Consider the following 22,036-nt stretch of genomic DNA (forward strand, 5'->3'; position numbering starts at 1 on the left):
AAGTCTAATACAGGAGTTCTTCATACTCCGTTGCATTATTTCTCTAAGTTTCAATTTATTTCAAACAAAAGTTACCAAAACAATAACTTTTTAAAAGATTTTATCTATTTATTATTTGAGAGAGAGAGAGAACATGAGAAAGCACAAGCAAGGGGAGGGGTAGAGGAAAGTGCAGGCTCCTTGTTGAGCAGGGAGCCCGATGTGAGGCTCGATCCCAGTACCCCGGTGTCATGACCTGAGCCGAAGGGAGATATTTAATCTACTGAGCCACTCATGTGCTCCCCCCACCCCACAAAACAATTCCTATGGGGACAAACTTCCATGTTCTCAAAAGGTTTGGCCCTTTCAGCATGATTGACTTCTGGAGGGCAACACTTTTTGACACCACTTCATGGACCCTTGACCTTCCCAACTCGGCCACCAGTGGTTGGTGGCTCACTCCAACACCTGTTCTGTGGACCTGTAGCGACATGACATAGGGCCATTTCACCTTGAAATTCACTTCTTTACAGCAATATTCTCTTTTCTGAGGGACACAAAGAGCATACCACACATTCCCAACTCTAGGGATCAAAAGTTCACCATGGGTCCTAAATTTTCATATGCATAACCACTACTAAAAAGAAAAAATGCTTAAAATTTTGTTTTATTTTTCAGTATCTCTGAGAAACTCTGATGGGGCTTAGAAATCTGCATCTTCAAACAAACCTTGGTTATTCTAATGTAAGTGGTATGTGGACCCTATTTTGACCAATGCTGTCTTAAACCTATCAGCATTTCATGCATAGCAGGTCCTCAATACAGTTTTGTTGGATTAATTTCAATTGTCCAAGGCTGCCCAGAGCTAAGAAAAGAATCCAGCTCTTGTGCCTGAGTATAGAAGTAAGGCTAGCCTCCATGCCTATGACCAGGTGACTTGTATTCTACTCTTTTGCTAGAAAGCACCATCACACAGCTTCCTATTTATAAATATGTATATGAGCATGGATTTAGCCTTTCTGGCACTAAATCATTATGGAATAGTCAACATAATTTTAATCTACTCAAAACAGTCACATGTTCTGCAAAATTACCAATCTGTCCAAGGGGAGGTCCCTGAGCCTCTCTCCATGTGGTAGGTGAATTAGAGTAGCTCTAACTTCTGGCACAGGTGATGAATGAGCATTGATTCAGCCCTGCTCTCAATACGGTCACCTTTGCCTTTTGAGCCTAAGTATTAGCAACAAATGTGCCAGTGCACTTGGTCGTGGCACAGTCTGCAACTGACCGGTGCTCTTTAAATTCCAAATCTGAACTCAGGTCCCAGTGGCGGGTTATTCTATCCATTTGGCCCTCTTTACTTGTCAAGCTACACAGGGCTGGGGCAACCTGTCATATGCAGCATTTTATACCCAGCAATGAGCCTGGTAGCTACTAAAAAAGAAAAAAAGACCGAGGAGTGGACAGATGACTTGAACATGCAGCCACAAATGTATACACAAGACTTAAATATTTATAGCACCACAGTGTATACTGTATGTCTGGTAACTGCCAGCTGAATCTACCTACGATGGCTACTTCTGACTGTAAACTCCCACCGGGCAGGCAAGGTCAGAGTTAGTGTCCAAAAGACACGGGGACGTGCAACTTGAAATGTTGCATGCTGGGGTCTCTAAAACACCAGGCTGTGATCCCCTGAGTTCTCGCTGCCAAACTAAAAGCTAAGTAGCTACACTTCGTCATTTTTGGCTTGTAGTTCATATTTATTTTTAGCTTTTGAATCCATGATAGCGAAATAATGAAAAAAAGAACTCTAAAATCATGAAAAATACCAAACAGGCTGATTACCATTCACCACGGGAGCTGGAAGTCAGCATTCATTATTCTAGCACTAGCAGTGGAAGAAAACATTCTTCCGCAAGGACAGATGCTCTTTTAAGAAGGACAAGAAGGACATTAGATTAAGTACTATATATGCATATCTGTGTTGAGGAATTCAGAAATAAAATTATGAAGTGGAAGGGGTTGCAATGTAGCTCAGAAATTTTTACTCGAGCTAAAAACATGGAAATGTTGTGCAGACATTTAGTAAGGAGGTAACAAGGGTCTATTATCAAGATATATGGGTTAATAATTTCATGGGGTTATTCAAGAATGATCTGCTATGATTGAAACCATGTGTGGAGGGCTTGGGCCCCTGCAGGATGTGTCGCCGCAACAAAGGCTCTAAAGACGTATTTGTGCTGCCTGCTATGTGCGCAGATGATTGACTTAGATACACTTCCCAGACATAAACAGTAAAGGAATGTCACTGAAGTTCTGCGTGCTATCTGATAGAGATGGAGAATGCTTACCACATTGTACAAGCCGATGCACCAACGTTCAAATAAAATCTGCCCAGAAAATCCATTAACAAAGGCGAACCAAAGCTGGAAGAGAAGAAAGTTCGAGAAGTTTTATATCAATATTGACCTAAATGTTTCCATTCACTGAAGAAGTAGCAGGGGGAATGCGGACCACCAGCTGGACACAGCTGCTGAGGGATAAAGAGCCACAGGATGTGGCGGTCTGTTCTTTCATAAAATATAAAGTCCCAATATCACATGTACCAATATTTTAAGGGGAATTTGTCCTGAAGGCATACATCAATTTGGTAAAGTGCACATATTTACAGAAAAGCAGAAAAGTTATGTTTAATTTATATTGAATATGTTTCATGGCAACGCTTTCTCATTGACTGGAAGAGTCTCAAATTCATGCTCTTTTCCCCTATAAAGTTGATTTGTTAAACATGATTGATCTTTGTAGGACTTTCAAACAGATAAAAACCATAAATAAAGAACAACAAAAACTCCTCTGTTGGTCATTTGTGAGCTTAGCTCATAAAATACTGACCCCCCTTAATCAGATGTCCACCACCTCAGCAAAGTTCAAAATGTGGTAGTATGGAAGGAACATGCTCAAATCATCTTCAGGAATAACATGGGATGTAAAATAAATAAAATGTAGACGATTATTTATGTCCTCAAGTGGACTGTAATTCTAATTGATTAAGCAAGACTGACATAAAAACAGCTGCGGAGCAAAATGCCAGGGAATAAAAATATTTTAGAGAAGGAGGCATCAGACAGGCATAATTAGGAGAAGATGTGGAGCAGTAAGACTGCACTAGGAGAGGGGTGAGCATCACGAGAATGGACGAAACCTGAGTTAGAAGGGAACGGATATGGAAAAATGAAATGCAAAGTGCCACTGCTTGAAGTCATCTGAATTTTGGGGATACAACAGGATTCCACTGATTTGAAGCTAGACTTTAAAGCATCCCGTGTGAATCACAGAATCCACCTAAGTGGTAAAAATCAGGACAGACTGAATCTGTTACTAGAGTTGAACTACAATGGCAACACAGAACAGCTACCCCATGATAGTAAGAGTTGAGATCAAGTCTACTACTGAAATTTTACTGAGTCAGATTTTTCCAAACCAGTTTCTTGAATCCAGGTTCCTTACATGCACAACTGTACTGAGTGTGATACCCAGGACAAAGGACTCACCAAGCCCCAGTGGGATCAAACAAAATACACCTCAATTCAATTGACAGATGAAGTTTTCTTAAGAACAGCTCTCATTATCTCATCCTCTGGTTCAAAAAGCTACTATGAAGTCTCTTAAACCTAAGATAAGCTTGCCAACCTTGCTGATCTTTAAAAATCCTTCCACACACCAATTCACTCATAAATCCAACTGTCACCCAAGAGGTCCCCAAGAGGTGTGGCTGTTCCCAGTCAAGAAATATTGATGGGGGACTAAGAATCAGGAGTTTGTGCTGTGTTCTGCACGCTGAATATTTTTTACAACACCTGTTCAAATATTAGCTGTCCCTAAAACAACATTTCCAATCGCACTGCTTTGTAACCACTGGTGGCCTTGACAATCGATACTTCAGCCAAGATTTTAGTGCAATGAGAGCCTGGATCCACATCTGACTCAAGCATATTTGTCAATTGTTTTAAGAGTTATAACCTTATTTCCCCAAGATTGTGTTATACTTTCATATTCTCCCATTCAAACAAATGAGCGAACACTGATAAATATCTAGTGAACACTTAACTCTTTTATTGCTTAATTCAGTTAATTTGTCATCTTTTGTTGAAGGTAGTGATATTTCTACACCTCTCCCCCCTTCCCTACATCAACTGAAAACAGCAAAAATAATTGAAAACAGCAAAAATAATTGAAAATAGAAAACAGCTATTTTCAATGAAACTATGGAATAGCCTTTATTAAAATACAGATGATACAGAATGAAAATAATAAAAGTGGCAAGACTAGCTCAAACAAGGGGGACTGCCAATAGCAGACAAAACCTACAGAGTAAAAAGTTTTGCAGGAAATAAGGGAAACAATCCAAGAAACAGCTGAACCAACTCTTATTTAAAGGGTGAAATCTAGAAGCAGGGACAAGTCATGGCTGAAGCCCCTTGCCCCATTCAGCACGGCAAGCAAACTGAGGTCGAGGGGCAATATATACACAAACGCAGTTTCTCCCCAGGGAGCAATGAGGAGGATGGCAGGATAAAATAGGGAGGATAAATGGCCAACAATTGGGCAGACTCTGATCAAGGGAACCTGAAAAGAAAGAAATGGAAACTCATCCGGCAGAAAACTCGTAACATACAGACATTCAGTGTGAGACACATGGAACTTCAACTCACCGAAGGAGAAGAAATGGCAGTGAGGGAGGTGCTTACTGCTGCCAAGTGACAGGTGACTAGTGTGGAAAAGGCAGAACATTTGATGACAAAATTGTTCTGAGACAACTTTGCAGCCCCTCTTCCTTACACATCATCAGAAAATAATAAGGAAAACACTATATATATATACACACACACACACACACATATATATACACACACATATATATACATACAACACATATATGTATATGAAATAATATAATAGTTAAATAAATGAAAATAATATGAAATAATCTTTACAGAAAGAACCAGGTCACAAGGTAGGAGAATATCTTGAATGCTCTTGACAAGCACAAGAAGAGCTGAAGAAAGTGTGGCTTTTCATTGAAATAAGAGCTAGAATAAGATGCCTAAGATATCAAAGAAGGAAACAAACAAGAAAAAGTCAATGTTGCAGATGAAAGGTACATAAAGGGGGATAGCTCCCAGAACTGATACTGCCGACACAGCACTTAGGGATAGGAAGGGAGAGCTTGGGAAAAAATATGTCAAACAAAGCACAAAAGGTTAACATTCATTTTAAGAGAAACTGATAGCCTCTCAAAGATAACCAAAATATTCCCAAAAAAAGCTGTACATTAAAAAAACAAAAAACAAAAAACAAGTAGAATAGAAAAAAAAATGTTCAAAGATATAATAAAAGAAAAATTCTGAAATATTCTAATACCTTTCTCAGCCAATAGGGAGAGAACCATTTGCCCCCAGGAAACAAAACCACAGATAAAGATTAACACCTTCCAGTATCCTGATATGTGAATTAATGAGTTAAAATTTTATAAGATTGCTACTTTAATACATTCTGGCAGAAAAAGCAGCTAACCTACAAGGGGAAAGATCAACTGGCTTCACATTTCCCCCCAGCAGTATACAATACCAGAGGTCAGACAGAATATTACAAGGCCTTAGGGAAGTAATGCAGGACAAGAATTTCAACAAAAGACAGAAACCAAGGAAACATTAAGAGCTAAAAACATGACAGAAAATGTGATGATGGAAGTAATAGTGTGTCTATTATGTAATAGAGAAAATTTTAAATGTTCAGTGGATTAAAAAAAGCAAAATATATGTTATATATAGAGAAACATGTGAAGCCACCATGAAAAAGAAACGTATTTGAATAAGATCAAATCCACAATCCTGACTTACAAAGGCCTACAGACCAGGTCCTTGCCTGTTGTCCAGACAACACCGCTTCTCCTTCACTGTGTTACAACAGCCCTCTCTTGGTTCTTTGCAAGCACCAAGTATGAATCTTGCTTTATTATTTTGCATCCAGATATGAGGTAATTTTGTCAACAGCATGGTATTTAGAAAAAATTGTGTGGTATTTTGGTCTCACTCCATATACTCAAATGAATTATAGATGGCTTGAATAGTTAAACATTAAAAACCAAGCTCATAGCAATAGAAGAAAATGGGGGGGGGGAAGCACTTTTGTATGTAAAACTCTGTAGATTTTAAAAACAGAAATTGTACCAAAAGAGGGCTAAATTTGAAACAACTCATTTCTATAGAGAAAAACATTAATAATGTTGAAAGAAAATAAATAGTACACACATACTTGTGACAACTAAGATGACAAGGACTAATTTCCTTAATATATAAAGAGTTCCTACAAATGAGAAAGAAAATGCCTAATAAGCTATTAGGGAAATAGGCAAAGAATATATGCAGTGTGATCACAGGGGTTAAAAAAAAACAACTTATAAATATAGGAAATCTCACTTTTTATGAAATACATGCACACAGGGGTATCATGAGCAAAGACTTAAAGTTTCATCACCTGGGGAAATGGCTACCTCCTACCCAGATACTAGCGTAGCACTGTCCACAAATACGTTTAATGTACTTTTCCTTTGGTCTAGTGATTCCATTTTTAGGAAATACTCTAAATGATATAGTTATAATCACACAGTATTCAACATGGAAACACAAGGACGTTTAACATGGTGTTCAAAAGGATAAAAAAAATTAGGACCCATATGTATACTGATAGCTAGTTAAATGAATCATGGTTCATCCGTAACAAAGCAACACTGTGCAGACATTAAAAAGAATAATATAAAACTGTGTTGTAATACAAACGTCTCACAGATATATTAAAATGAAAAATATCAAGGTATATTCTTGAATGGTCATGACTGTGCAGAATAGATCCATATACTTTTGCATGGTAACTTTCTGGAAAACATGTAAGAAACTTAACATTCATATCTTTACACAGAAGTGTTAAGAGGTGGTATGGAGTCTCATACCTCTTGTACCATTTTGAAATTTTCAAAACGTGTTCATGTTTTATTTACATAAGTATTTCAAGCAGTATGTCTCCACTAGAGTTGAATTTTCCTCTGAGGACACTGACAATGTCTGGAGACCTCTGTGAGGGCACTACTGGCATCTTGCTCATAGAGGCCAAAGATTTGGCTACATATCTTACAATGCCCAGGGCAGCTTCCTACAACAGAGAATTATCTGGTCCAAAATACAATCAATATGGCCACTATTGGGTGAAAAATAAATTTATTAGGTCAACCTGACAAAACTTAGAAATCTCGGCGTAACGGATGCTTATTGTAAGTGAAAGAATGGTATGTGACAGATTGCACAAAGGCAGGCTCCCATTTGTGTTTACAGGCGGGGGGTTAGGAAAGCTTCATTTCTTTTTGAGTAACTCCTCCTTGGCCTGACCTCATACACAGAACCATAGGCTCTTGTCTTTAGAGGTCATGGTAGCATTGGATGTAAACCCAGAACTTTAGATATTTAGATCCTTCTACCAGAAACATAGCCTTATAAATTGTTAATGAGAAATTATCCTAAAGACTGAGTGAATTTCACTTAACTAAGACCCTCTCATTGTGGAAAATATATAATAGGGGGAAAAAATCCTAAGAAATCAAACATTTCTTTCCCAGCATTAACCTTTGCTCCAAGCAATCCTGAACCATGTAAAATATTTTAATCTTTACTTCAGATTAACATCCTTGATTAGCTGCATGTTGGGATACTTCCTCTAAGCAGCCAGTGCTGTGATCCTGTCCAAGTTGGCGCTGGCTTGGCCACATGTCTCTTTAAAGATTTTTGATATGTTTGTACTAATTTTTATCAGTTGCAGGTGGTGCTGTCGCATTTTGAAAAGTATAAACAAGCTCGTTCTCAACATTTCCAATTCAATTTCAATCTTCATTCACGTGATCCATCATTAGATGATCAGACCTGTTTATTTCATTGGAAATATTTGTGGAGAAAAACAAAATTCAAACCCAAATAAATGAAACAAACAAACAAAAAAATCCACCTCCTAATTTCAAAATCCACAAGCTGGTTTTCTCTTACACTGTAAACACTCACACTTGATTTCATCTTGGCAAGAGTTCCATAGGTGAAATGGAAAAAGTATGAGGACACACTGTATTTTTAAATAATTTATACAAACGTACTTAGTTGCTGCTTCATTTATTCATGAGACAGATACACAATGGTTCCCTGACACACTACAAAATCAGACATTCGCACTGGGTAGTCATATACAAATGTTAATTGTATACAAAAGAGAAAGCGCTGCCCAATTCCTGAACACAAACGTCCTTTTTGGTGGCCCACATGCCCCAAGCCACATTACACCCACCACACAGCCCTCAATACAGACAGAGGCCCTGTTCCTCCACTGATGGAGTTACTTGGACCATGGCTTACTTAGAGCCACTGCATTTACTCTTCTGTATTAATAGGGAGAAAGACTCCTCTGCCTTCACTTTCTTGTTAACTAGGAATGCTATTAAATGAATACAGTCAAAGCGGAGGGAGCCAAGTTCTGCCTGGCCGGCCTCAGACTTGGTGAGTTGGTGGGAAGACCTGCCAAGCACTGATGGCTTGCCAAGCTCCTGGGGTTTTTGGTCCTCAAATGCAGTCCTGTTATGAGCAAACTGACTCAAACTTATTAAATGGCTTTTCCTTCTTGGAAAAAGATCCTTCTTTGCTTTAACTACTGCCTCACTGCCAAAAACACAGTAACCGTCTTGGCTAATTGCACAGACTCCCGTCTAGAGGTCCTGGCCACATTGCACAATCTCAGCGGGCTGTACCTGCTGCCACTCCGCTTCTCAACTAACAGCCGGCATACTTAGATGATTGCCTCATTTGGGAGAGGGAGGACCTGTTCCTCGATTGACTCTGTTCTTCCAAGACCCAGGCTAAAGGACTGAGGTGGGAAAGTACCCTAAGGGGAATAATTAAATAAATTAGCCATATGGTTTCTTGCTAAAGTGGCAATAACATCATGATCTACTGATTTGCACGTCAGGGCTGAGCTGATTAACTGGCATTACAGATACCTGTTTCAAAGTCAAAGTGCTACAGTCTTTCTGGAATTTGAACTGGCCATGTGTATTAGGAAAAAATAAGCACATACTTCATCTAAAAGGCCCATTTTTAGAAATCCATTCTCATAAATAAAAGCACCTGTATTTAAAAATCTACCTTGTTTTTCAGTATGGGTAACCGTGGAAAACAAAAATAAAGGCAAGCAGAAAGCACAGGGGGAAAAAAAAAACCCTGAAGTTCTTTATTGGAGGGGGTCAATGTACCAAGTCTGTAAAAGTGTAAGCACTTATCTTTTGAAATGTTAAATCTACAGGAATGTAAAGAAAGGAATGGATGCTAAAAAAACAGTACTAGATTGACAAAAGAAAAAGACAAAATAAATAGGTAAGTTGGTAGACTGGTAGGTAGGTAGATGGGAAATCAAGGGAAAAAAATCAGGAATGCTATTCTAGAGCAAAGGGTTGTCAGAAATAATAATGGTAGTAATAATAATAGTAGTAGTAGTAATAGCAAGATACTCTAAAAAGTCAAGTGTCTTCAGTCCAATAAATTATGGGATCGAATGGTCAGCATTAAATAGTGACTACTGTAATAAATGGGCAGGGCTCGGTTCTAAAGTCTCTGGAGAGTTTTCTCTGAGTTGGTCCCTGACAGGTATGATGTTGGCAGCAAACACCACATACTTATAAAACCAGTAAGGACTTCTTAAGGCAAGCAAACAAAAAGAAAGTTATGGAGCAATCTGTAAAGGAGCCACTTTTAAAAATTAATTTTTTTAAAAGTAAATTCCACACCCAGCGTGGGGCTTGAACTCACAACCATGAGATCAAGAGTCGCAGGCTCTACCAACTGAGCCTATGTATAGAACCCAATTTTCCCCCCTGTAAAACCACAAGAAAAACATCATACATTTACATGTATTTGTATGAGTGCACAGAAAAGCAGCCTAGCTAACCTGTTCCTGTGATTACCTGGACAGCAATGGAGGCAGATAAGGAGAAATTATTTTTCTTTATACATCTCTGTCATTATTATAACACATCAGCGTTACGTTAAAGAATCACACAGAAGAAAAGGCCTTGTTATTCTCTATCACTGCACCAGGCTCATTGCTCTGTTAGCTTGTTGCATTGATAATTTTTCTTGCACTGCTTGGGGCCTGTCTACCCCACCGTGTGTAAGATCAACACGGCTGGGGATGATAATGATTCTGCTCACTATCACATACTCAGATCTAGTGCAGTCCAGGTGCTCGATAAATGAATACATGCAGAATATTAGCATTTAACATTAAAGAGGGAAGGTCACTCAAATGGAACACAAGACAGATGAAGGATTTGGCCAAACACATTTCATCCTAGTTTGATCACTTAAATGCTACATGAGTACAGGCAACTTCCTTAATCCCCTAGCTTCATTTTTTTTTTTTTTTAAATGAACAAATGGAAAGAAAGCCACACACTGCAGAATGGTCATCTTGGTATTTCTGATGCTGATAAAAGCTAACTTATGTCCCGTGCCAAGAATCTTTCCAACATTCCAAATGAATATCTCATTTAAATCTCATAGCAATTTAATAAGTAGGCATTGTCCCCATTTCACAAAATGAGGAAATCGGGGCACAGGGAAGATCAAAGACATTGTGGCTGGTGCCAAATAGGTCGTTGTTAACATCAGACCCTATATAACAAGTGATTTTTTAAAACAACATTGAAGTTAAGGTGATTCAAAATTGAATCAACATTTATGGCTATTAATTTACAACACTGATGTTTTAAGATTGTAATGTGAACAAAATACTTCACAACTATAAGCACATAAGCAGATCAAAAAATTTAAGAAAATGACCCAAACTTAAGCCTCTAATGCCATGTAAGAAAGCTAAAGGATCCTTTTTACATTAGCGTATAAAGTGTTTTTGAAAAACAGGCTGCCCAAATGTCCCCCATTTTGCATAATAAAATGCAGGCAGTCTGGTTTGACATATTTTCCTGCAATATCGTGAGCTAAAATATTACGATCTTTTGCTAGTACAGTAGAAACCAAGCTAGCAGACAATCAAAAGCAGACCTCTAGCCTTTCCTTATCTAAATTCTTTGAATAAAAAGACAACACAAATACTAATGTGACAATCTAAGTCTTATTAATGGGAACTAGAGTTTCAAAAATATAAGAAATTTTTCATAAAAATAAATGTAGCATATGATATGCACCTACACATTTCTTACTTTCTTTTCCACTAAAATCCTGAATGATACAAAGTATTAAATCTTACAGCTCAAAAGCCACAAGAGTTTAAATACAGGAAAGTCTAGTAAACACTTTTAAGTTTCTTTAATTACTAATTTTTCAGTGCTACAAAATTCCCCCCCTTTCTATGAAATGACATGCTTATCTAGTAGAACATCAGGTAAATACAAAATCACGGTTCCTTCCCATAAAAGACCATAATACCGACCAGATGGTATATGCACAATTAAATTGATTTTTAATAAGGAATTCTTGGCGCAATAGAAGGTAATCGCTCCAAATTATGTCAAGGACTACTTACATTTTTTTATAGTTCAAGGCTTAAACTCTTCAGTCTAAATTCGGTGCTACAGTGCTAGGGAACAAAACAGCTCTGGAGACCAGTAATGGAATAATGAGCCTTTCATCTGGAGGTCATTGGTTAGGATCTGGGATCGTTCATTAATGACACAGTTGTTTCCAAACTGTGGTGTTAGAATAACGGTGGGGGGTTTATTATGGAAGGAGTAGCAGAAATATGTATAAGAGCATTTCATTTCTGGACAAAACCTATGGCAAGTGTTCAAAAACATGTGTTTTATAACCAACAGAGTAATGGACCTAACATACTGACGATAAGATTTAGTGCCTGCCTCCACAGGCCTGGGTCATAAGAAGGCAGATTATTGATGCTGTTTCTCCATCCCCATCAGTCACCTGATGCCTGTAGCCTGAGCAAGGTGTGACATTTTCTTATTTTCTTGTTCTGGAAAGTGGGGAAAAGGTCTGCCTTCTGTCTCAGAGGAGAATTAGGAGGAAATAATCATATGTATTTTTAAAAATTCAGTTACTGAACTATTTATTAGATCCTGCTTCAAATTATGCTCTATGGTATGCATCCGAGTTACAAAGATGAAGCATATACCGTCCTTGTCCTTAAAGAATTCAGTCTGGTTGAAGACAGGTTTGGAATGAATCAGAGGTATGAAAAATTTCTTTAGGAACACAGTAGAGGGAGAAATGGGTTCTCTCTATAGGATTCACCACAGCTTTTCCAAAGGTGGTGGGTCCTTGGAATAGCAGATTCCACTAATCAATTTGGTGATCATGTGTGGGGTTGGGGGGGATTGGGCATTACAGGTAGGGGGAACAACTTGTACATAATTATAGCAGATGTGGATTTCCAGGTGGCTAGAACAAAGAAAATGAAGTGAGAAGAGAGGGCTGGGTTCAGACTGTGAAGGACACTGGACAGGTGTTCTTCAAACATGTGAATACCTATGCGTGTATTGCCTAAATGTAGCTCCAAATCTGAACAACTCAATAGATTTTTATTTATTTATCTTATTGTGGCAAAATATACATAACTTAAAATTTACCATTTTAATCATTTTTAAGTGTAAACTTCAATGGTATTAAGCATATTCACACTGTTGTAAAACCATCACCACTATTTCTAGAATTTTTTCATCATCCCAAACTAAAACTGCTCCCATAAAGAGCTCCCCATTTTCCCTCCCTCTTGCCTCTGGTAACCACTCTTCTACTTTCCTGTTTCTATGAACGTAACTATTCTAGTCATTTTGTGTAAGTGAAATTTTGCAGTATTTGTCCTTTTGTGTCTGCTTTGTATCTCTCAACATAATGTTTTCAAGACTCATTCACATTGTAGCAATCATTAGAATTTAATTCCTTTTTAAGGTCACATAATATTTCATTGCACATGTAGACCACATTTGCTTAGCTATTTATCCCATTGATAGCTACCTGGATTGCTTCCATCTTCTGGCTAATGTAAATAATGTACTTATGAACCCTGGTGTTCAAGTATTTGTTTGAGTCCTTGTTTTCAATTTTTTGGGGGGTACATATCCAGAGGTAGAATTGCTGGACTATAAGGCAGTTAGTTCTATGCTTAAGTTTTTGAGGAACTCCATACTGTCTTCCACCGTGGCTGTACCCTTATAGTTTCCCACCCGCAAGGCACAAATACTCATTTCTCTACATCCTCACCAACATCTGTTATTATTTTTTCTCTTTCTTTCTTTCTTTCTTTCTTTCTTTCTTTCTTTCTTTCTTTCTTTCTTTCAAATAGTAGACATCCTAGTGGGTATGGATTGGCATGTCATTGTGGTTCTGACTTGCATTTCCTTAATACATAGGAGTGTTGAGCATCTTTTCATTTGTTTCTTGGCCATTTGTATACCTTCTTTGGAAAAATGCCTATTCAAGTCCTTTACTGATTTTTGAACTGGGTATTCTTGTTGTTGAGCTGTTGGAGTTCTTTATATATACTGGATATTAATCCCTTATCAGATACATGATTTACAAATATTTTCTCCCATGCTGTGAGCTGTCTTCTCACTCTGTTGGTAGTATTTTTTGATGCACAAAAATTTTAATTTTGAAGAAGTCTAATTCATTGGTATTTTCTTTTGTTCCTGTGCTTTTGGTGCTGCATTCAAGAAATCATTGCCAAATCCAATGTCATGTTTCCCCTTTTACATGTTTTTACATGTTTTACATTTTTAACTCTCATATTTAAGTCTTTGATCCACTTTGAGTTAATGTTCCTATATGGTATAAGGTAAGGGTCTGATTTTCTTTTGCATGTGGAATAGCCAGCTTCCCCAGCACCATTTGTTGAACAGATAATCCTTTCCTCATTAAAAGGTTTTAGCATCCTAGTCAAATATCATTTGGCCATATGTGTAAAGGTTTATTTCTGGGCTCTTTATCCCATTGCTCTATATGTCTATCTTTATGCCATTACCACACTATTCTGATTACTGTAGCTTTGTAGCAAGGTATGAAATCAGGAAGTGTGATTCCTCCAACTTTGTCCTTCCTTTTCAAGATTGTTTTGGCTATTTGAAGTCTCTTTAGATTCTATAAGAATTTTAGGATAGTTTTTTTACTTCTGCAAAAACTGTCATTAGGATTTTGATAGAGATTGCACAGTGCTTTGGTCTCAATATATTTTTAAGGTAATGTAATTTTTAAAAATTATGATAAAGGCTAGTAGCTGCAAAGGATATAATTTCTGGTATAATGTAAATATTGACATTTTAAAATAAGTTTCAACATTCTTTTAATGTATCCAATGGATTCTAAGTACAAGTGGATGCCCATTATTATCCATTTAAGAAAGCCACGAACAAATACCTAACAGTCAGGAAGTTTATATCACTCTTTTTGTTTTGAACTTATTTTCCATTACACTTGACTCAGATATGATTTAACTTTAATTTAATGTATTTCTGTTGGAAAGTTTTATACTGATTACCCTATCATATTGTACAAGAACAGAGATTAAAATTAATTTTCTTTTAATTTCTTCTGGCTGTATAACTCTGGGTACTTAAAAGTCTTTTGGATTCAGTTCTCATTACAATTACTAGTAGTACACAACTGATAAAAATATACATTTTAATAATCACTAATATATAAAATTTTGTCAGAAGTACATATTTTAATGAGACAGATGGAGCCAAGTACTCTCTCTGCCCATGAGTTCATGTAACTGTGGAAGAATATCACCTATTGCTGGACCGAGAAAGGGTTCAGCATCATTTCTATTTTGTAGATTTAAGTCTTGAGAAACCTAATTCACATAATATAAATGAGAGTATAAGGTTTTATTAGAGCAATATCCATCAATACTTTGGATCTCCAAGCCATTTGCCAAAAAAAAAAAAAAGAAGAAGAAAAAAAACCCCACAATACAGTGTTCTAATACTGAAGTTATTGGAAATAATCTACCTGCTGACATTTTGATTAGGTCCTTTTTAAAGTTTTCTGAGAGCAGAGAAACAAAACACAATGACTTGCAAAAGATTTGTTAACTGCTCACCAGAATAATTTACTTTCTTAACTTCTAGGAAGTATACCTAAAGGCTACATCAAGAATTTTCAAGTAACTTTTAATATTCCTGCTGTGTTTTCATTTAGATACACATTTTTCACCTACTACAAACAAAAAATTTGGGGGAAAATAAACACATTTTTCATTTTTAATACACTATTGCTATTGCATTATTATTTGATAACAGTTTCCTCTTATCACACAGGGCTACCTTACATAGCATTCTCTTTGATGAGGTCCTCTGAGTGTATGACACGGTCACCCTTTATCACATGCCTGAAGTAGTCTTCCAAACCTTGGAGCTGGAGATTTAGTTGATTCAAGCTTTGGAAGATTCCTGCCAAAGGAATCCCAACTGGCAATCCTAACCTAACTGGCAATCCCTGACTTTATTTTTTTAACTGATAGGTGAAATCAGAAAAAATTCTGGCTTTAATTTTCAATTAAAATATACATGTTAATATTCATATCTCCACGATGACCGTGTCACTCCTGAGCTTCCATGCACAGATACAGATCAATGGGATGAACAGAGCCTTTCCATGAATATGGTATCTACATGAAATATGGAACAGTTGCCTTCTATGTTTCTCACTGAGAGTCTCTCTGGACAGTTCCTCAGGAGCCATGTGTCACTGACCACTGTGTGGGACAGAAGAGGTAGGGTTTTATTTTTTCAATAAATGCTGTCTCCTTGGTTTGTATCTGACATCTTTTTGTACCATGGAGCATGCCCCATAGTGAGATTCGGAAGAGGTGAAATGTATGCTTTTCTTCCATAAGGTAGAAAATGTTGACTTATGGAGAGGGAGGTGAGGAAGGAGGGTGCCCTGGAAGTGATCTCTGAGAATGGACTCCCATGGAAGTCTTCATATGCTCTCAGGAGTACCTTCTGCTCTAGGACATGCTTTCTCAGGGCAACTAGGAGGCCAGGCAATTGCATTTAGGCAGGAATGTGGCACAAGCCATTCACCTTTCTGGAAGTTTACCTAGTAGAAAAGTATAGGAGGCAGACTGGAAAAGTCATGAAGGGAAGTAGTCACCACCAGGAAACAGTCTTAGAGAGAGATCCTGAGAGGTCCTGTTTGATGGAATTGTAATGCACTGGCAGCTACAGAGGATTCTGAGGGACCCCTGATGGGAGACTGTGGAGTCACAATTGTAATCATGAGTAGAGGTGAAGGTTGGTGATGGGAGGGCAGTAGATGAACCCATTTTGGGGGCACGTGAAATGTGCAGTACTTGTGGGCTCTCCAGGAAGAAATTCAAAGTACAAGGCTGATGCCCAGGGGCAAGTTTTAGATAAGACAAATGTATGCAACATTAGTAAACAGAAAATAATCACATCAACAGGAACAGAAGTCATCCAGTGAGGGAACCCGTGCCAAGAATGACAGAAGAAAGCAACATTTTTAGGTCAGGGGCAAAGAAGAGGCACTTTGCATTAAATTTTATAAATGGTACTTAAAGATTATCGTTCATTTACTTTAACCCTAAGTAAATATTTATTCATGGGCCAGGCATGTCGGGAAGTCCTACCCAGAGACTTCCACTTACACATGATGACCAGAACAAGGTCACACAGCCACCTCCGGAACAATCACGGAGAGAGGCTACAGGAAAGGAGGTTACAGACAAGGTCAAGCTAGTCTGACAACCCTGTCTGTCCCATCAGAGCAAAACTATATGACACAATAAAAGCTAAAACCATGCCATACTTTGTAAAAGCACTGACTCACTTGGTCCTTTCTCCTAGATGTTACATGGAATGTTTCTGGCCATGAACTCTAGCTCTTAGAAATGGCAGCATCGCCAAAGGCCCCAAAATGAGAGCTGTTTCCATAAATTTAGCTGTATAATCCCTGAATGAATTAAAATGGGAGACAATGCCAGGAGCAACACTCCTCTCCATTAGCACTACCATTCTGTCCCAGGCCTTACAAAGTTGCCAATATAAGGCAGAATGATGTTGGTCAATTAAACTTAGAGGTTCATGGAAAACCATCCTTGAACACTTTTTCCTTTTCTCTCCCCTTTTCTTTGCTCTCAGCTTTTATTTTCAGAATGAACAAGTAGTATTTCCTTAATAAATCATAGCAAGTAAGCTACTACAGTGGCTATTTTATTGCCTTATGCCCAATTATGGCATTATTAATATTTAGAACAGAACATTATTTAATATAATTTTAAGGTATTAATATAGCTAACTTGTCCATTTTAAGTGTGTATATTTATGATTTCAGAATAACAGTTTAATTACTAGCAGAAATATATTTTCTATCTTGCCAAAAGGCCTAGAATACTAATATAGATCGAGCACCAGTAGTTGCTGAAGGCACTAATTACTTCATGGTACATATTTTACGAGGAGTTAAATTCTCAAAATATTGTTTCCTGCTGCAGATACTTGTCAATCTTAGACTTCCACTAAATAAGCTAATACATAATTTAACCTGAATGTTATATACAACCCAGTTAATTATTAACATCTGGGGAAAATTCCAGAATTCATTCCAGAGAAGGTCCTCTTAGTTATCCTAGTCTGTATGAACATATATAGTATTAATGATGTGTTCTTTATACTTGGATGGTATGAAACTATTTTTCACAACAGAATATGAAGAAGTAGGCACAGTGCCTGCCATTGCCTAGGTGTGCTAAAAAGTTTGCTATTATTTTCATGACTTTTTTGGAAATTCTTCCACGAGAAGAAAAGTAAATTTGATAAACAATGGGAAAGTTGTCACTGGCCAAATTACTATAAGTACACATCAATTTTATTAAAATCTGAAGTGTATTAACTATTCAGTATTTCAATGTTTGCATTATTAGTTGAATGTTAAAAACATGTAAATAAGAAAAGAGCTAATTACAGAAAGACTAAAAGCATTTGTTAGAGTATCTAAGAAGAATTTTCAAAAATGAAACCCAGATAAAATGGAGATAAATATGGGGGAAAAAGAGAACTTCAAATCAATTTTTTTAATATCCTCAGGGAGATCTAAGAAGATATTACACCTACAGACTAAGATTAGAATCCATAAAAGTAGGGAGAATGAAAATAAAATAAAGGACTTGCAAATTAAAAAGAAAAAAAAATTTAAAAAACCCCCAAAGCCTCAATAATGAGTGGCTAGAGGTAAGTCAAGGAATCTCCAAGAGGGCAAAAGAGTTATATCACAGAAAATATAAGGAGACTGGGAGATAAATCCAGAAGGTTCAATACATGACTTAGCTGTAGAAAGACAAAATGCAGAAAATAAAAAAGGAGGATATTACAAAACTATATATATATAAGAAAATTTCCCAGTGTCTGGGTTGAAAAGGCACATAAAAGAAAGGACACACACACACAGCTTTGTAAATTTTGGAACACTAAACAAAGACAAAAATATTCTGGAGTATAAATACAAAGGATTAAGAATCAGAATTGCATTGAGCTTCTCTTCAGCCAGCCAGAGGAGGCTAAAGGATAGAGAGCATTCAGAGAGAAAAAAAAGAATTTCAGCCTAGAATTTTATACCCAGCCAATCTACCAATCATATATAATCATAGAATAAAGATATCCAATGTGTCAAATATACTGCAAGGACCCACTCTAACACTTCAAGGACCCACTGAAGTATGTGCTTCAGGAGTATGAGGGAAGAAGTCAAGAATAATGACAACAAGGAATCCAGGAGGCAAATTTCAGCAGCACGAAGAAAACCTAGAGAATAAGCAGTCTAGATGGGGCTGGAGGGACAGGGGATTAATAGGGGAGGAGGAGATAGACAAGAAGTTTAAGAAAATATGTAACATAATGGAACTTCTGAAGAGTATTAAAAGTATGTGAAATTCAGTTAGGGCAAGAGACAAAAAGAAAGGCTTTTTGAAACTACAGGAAAAATGGAAACCTGAGTAAAAAAGGAAAAATAATCGTAACATACTTTTGGCTCTTCAGTGAACATTATTTACATATTGTTAAAAAGGTTAACATAGATGCCTGAATTAAAATAATAGCTGTAACTATATGTTGTAAGGGAGTAGGAAAGAGGTCAGACAGTAACTTATGGGAGAGAAATCTTTACCCACCAAAATAGGAAGTTGAAAGATAATGTTTGAAATAGAGAAATCAACACATAGCATAAGGTACATTACTTATAGATAAGCAGATAGCTTCCAGAAGAAACATTTTCTTTTGGGATTATGACTAGATGTACAAGTAGGGGTGAGGAATATATTTTTAATGGTATGAAATTATACCCATACACATGAGGTATGTGTATTACCTCGTGCTTTTGTATGTGTATTACGTGCATGCACACATGCATGTGCACGCTCACACACACACACACACACACACACACACTATGCCTCCAGGTTCTAAGACTTTTAAATAAACTACATATTTTGTTTTGATTAAAAGATTTAATGTAATTGACTGTGTTTCCCAAACATTTTATCAAATTATTGACTATCTGGTCCTGGTTTTATTTCTGCACTGACATTTGGATTATATTTACGTTTTTCTATTGCCAAAGTTATGCCACTGATACTGGTCTGTATTTCACTGCCAAATGCCTTCCACACACTAATTATCAATTTAAAATCATGTTATTACATCCTACTCAGCATAGTTTATATAATTAAGAGGGAAAATATCAGGAATAGAGCTGCCCCTTAATTAAGATGACAGAGTCTTTTAATATAGTGTGGATATTTTTTTCTTCTAGGGGAGGCAAATGGCAAAAATTTTGTATAATTCTTTAGTAAATTCATCCCTTAAGATCCTTAATTATAACATTGTGCACAAAATTTATAGGATAAGCCAAAAACAAAATGATGGAATAAAATACAAACATGATCATAATTCTATCCTTTAATATTTACTTTCCAAAGATTTGGCAAAATTCATCAACAATTTAATGGTATTAATATACCATAATCACTTCAGTAATTGTTTTAAAAAAATCAGATGTTCAACCCATGAAGCAAATGACCTGTTTGCAATTCTGCAATTGAAGGTTAAACCTGGCTTCTCCTGCCACGTGTGCATTACCCTGTTCCTCTCATTGAACCTCTCATTCATGCCCCTGTATTTGAGGTTTCTGGAAATTTACTTAGTATTATGAAGTCACATATTATGGCTTCTGGAAAATGGATTCATGAATCAGAGATATCAGCATTTTAAAGCTGGTTAACTGATCCAACTTATTTTATTGAACGCTTCCTAGAGATACAGGTGTTTAAAAAAAGACCAATGTGTTTTCTGGCTTCCAGTAAATTTTTAGACTGGGACTGGGCCCAACAGAATGTACCACTAATTTTGTTATCTGGAATGTGATAGATGCTATTAAGGACAGTGAAGGCTGCTAAAGACCTGAAACAAAACTTCCCTGAGGAAAGACCATGTGAGCTGAGGTTTGAGAGGTAGTTGTTAGTCAGCTGCTAGGATCCATAGGGAGGGTCAGGGCTCTCCATTCATATGGCAACTTTTAACTTGCTATCTAAAGAAATAGAATCTCCTGTAAGTTAATTACCAATAAGATAAAAAACAGGCATAAATTCAGAAACAACAGGAAGCCTCATTCAGAGAAAGTGCTTTTCCTATAATAGTCACCACTGAATGAAGGTCACAGCCTATAGGCATGGAATGAAAGCAGTTACAATTACTTTTCTGGGATTCAAAGCCCAGTGAAAAAACACAACCAAAGAAAATGAAAACAACTTTTTCCTTTACTGCATTCAAATGGTTGAAGATGCCATTAAGTGGACTCCACCTTGGAAGAAGTGAGTTTAGAAAGCCCACTCTTGGCAATCTACTAATTATGCCTCTCATATATGCACATCCTCTCAGATTCTCCAGGGTTTTCATTCTGGTTACAACTCACTACTGTGTGATCATTTACTGGACACTTATTTATGGGGCACCACTGTGTACTAAGCTCTACTCCAGGTACTGGAGATTTAGGGAGGAAGATAGAAATATCCCTGCCTCTAAGACAATTATGGACCAGTGGGGGACACAGGTAATACAGAAGTAAACCTACAAATTAGAACATCAGAGCTATAAAGAAAATAAGCAGGTTGATATGAGCTGGAGGTGAGAACGACCAGCCTTTCACAGGGGGAGGGAAGGGCTCAGACAGAAAGGAGAGTGTGGTCTATTCACATAACAGTAAAGAGGGCACTTGGGCTAAAGATGAGTAAGTAACCAGGAGAATGGTACAAACAGGTCAGATCACAAGGGAAGGGGAGAGTGGGGGACAAGAACAGGTTCTGAGAAGAAAGAATCAACAGCTATCTTTTGGTCATGTCAGGTTTAAGAAGGCAAAGTGATGTAGATTTTAAATAGGTGATGGGGATTAAGGTGGGCACTTGTGATGAGCACTGAGTGTCCATATGGAAGAGTTGTATCACTATATTTTATACCTGAAACTAGTATTATACTATATGTTAACTGGAATTTAAATTTAAAAAAAGAAAGTATTTTAAAATAAGAAACTTCATTTTAAAAAGCAGTATTCTGCTGCCTAATAACTTTAAAAATTTTAAGTACAGTATAGTTAGTATACAGTGTTATATTACTTTCAGGTGTACAATACAGTGATTCAACAATTCTATACATTGCTCAGTGCTTATCATGGTAAGTGTACACTTAATCCCCTTTATCTTTTCATCCACCGCCCCCCCCCACCCCCCCGTAATCATCAGTTTGTTCCTATAGCTAAGAGTCTGGTTTTTTGTCTCTTTCACTATCTAATACTTTTAAAGCTATTATTATTTCATATACAAGCCAAGTCATTGTCAAAATCTGATAATTTATAATGTAGCATAAGAATATTCACTGGAACCATAAATTTTTGAAATATTACATGTTTTTCATGCCTCATTCTTACCT

At 37.0% G+C, this 22,036-nt stretch overlaps 1 protein-coding gene across 1 annotated transcript in view; it reads right to left on the minus strand.

Moving 5' to 3' along the window:
* ATP8A2 (ATPase phospholipid transporting 8A2) overlaps positions 1-22,036 on the minus strand; it is a 379,444-nt gene that overhangs the window by 160,688 nt on the left and 196,720 nt on the right. Inside the window, exon 6 of the mRNA XM_080799366.1 lies at positions 2,334-2,408. Coding sequence (XP_080655492.1) covers positions 2,334-2,408 — 75 coding nt within the window. The remainder of the gene's footprint in view (positions 1-2,333; positions 2,409-22,036) is intronic.

Source organism: Martes martes (genome assembly GCF_963455335.1).
Source record: "Martes martes genome assembly, chromosome: 3".
Lineage (NCBI taxonomy): Eukaryota > Metazoa > Chordata > Mammalia > Carnivora > Mustelidae > Martes > Martes martes.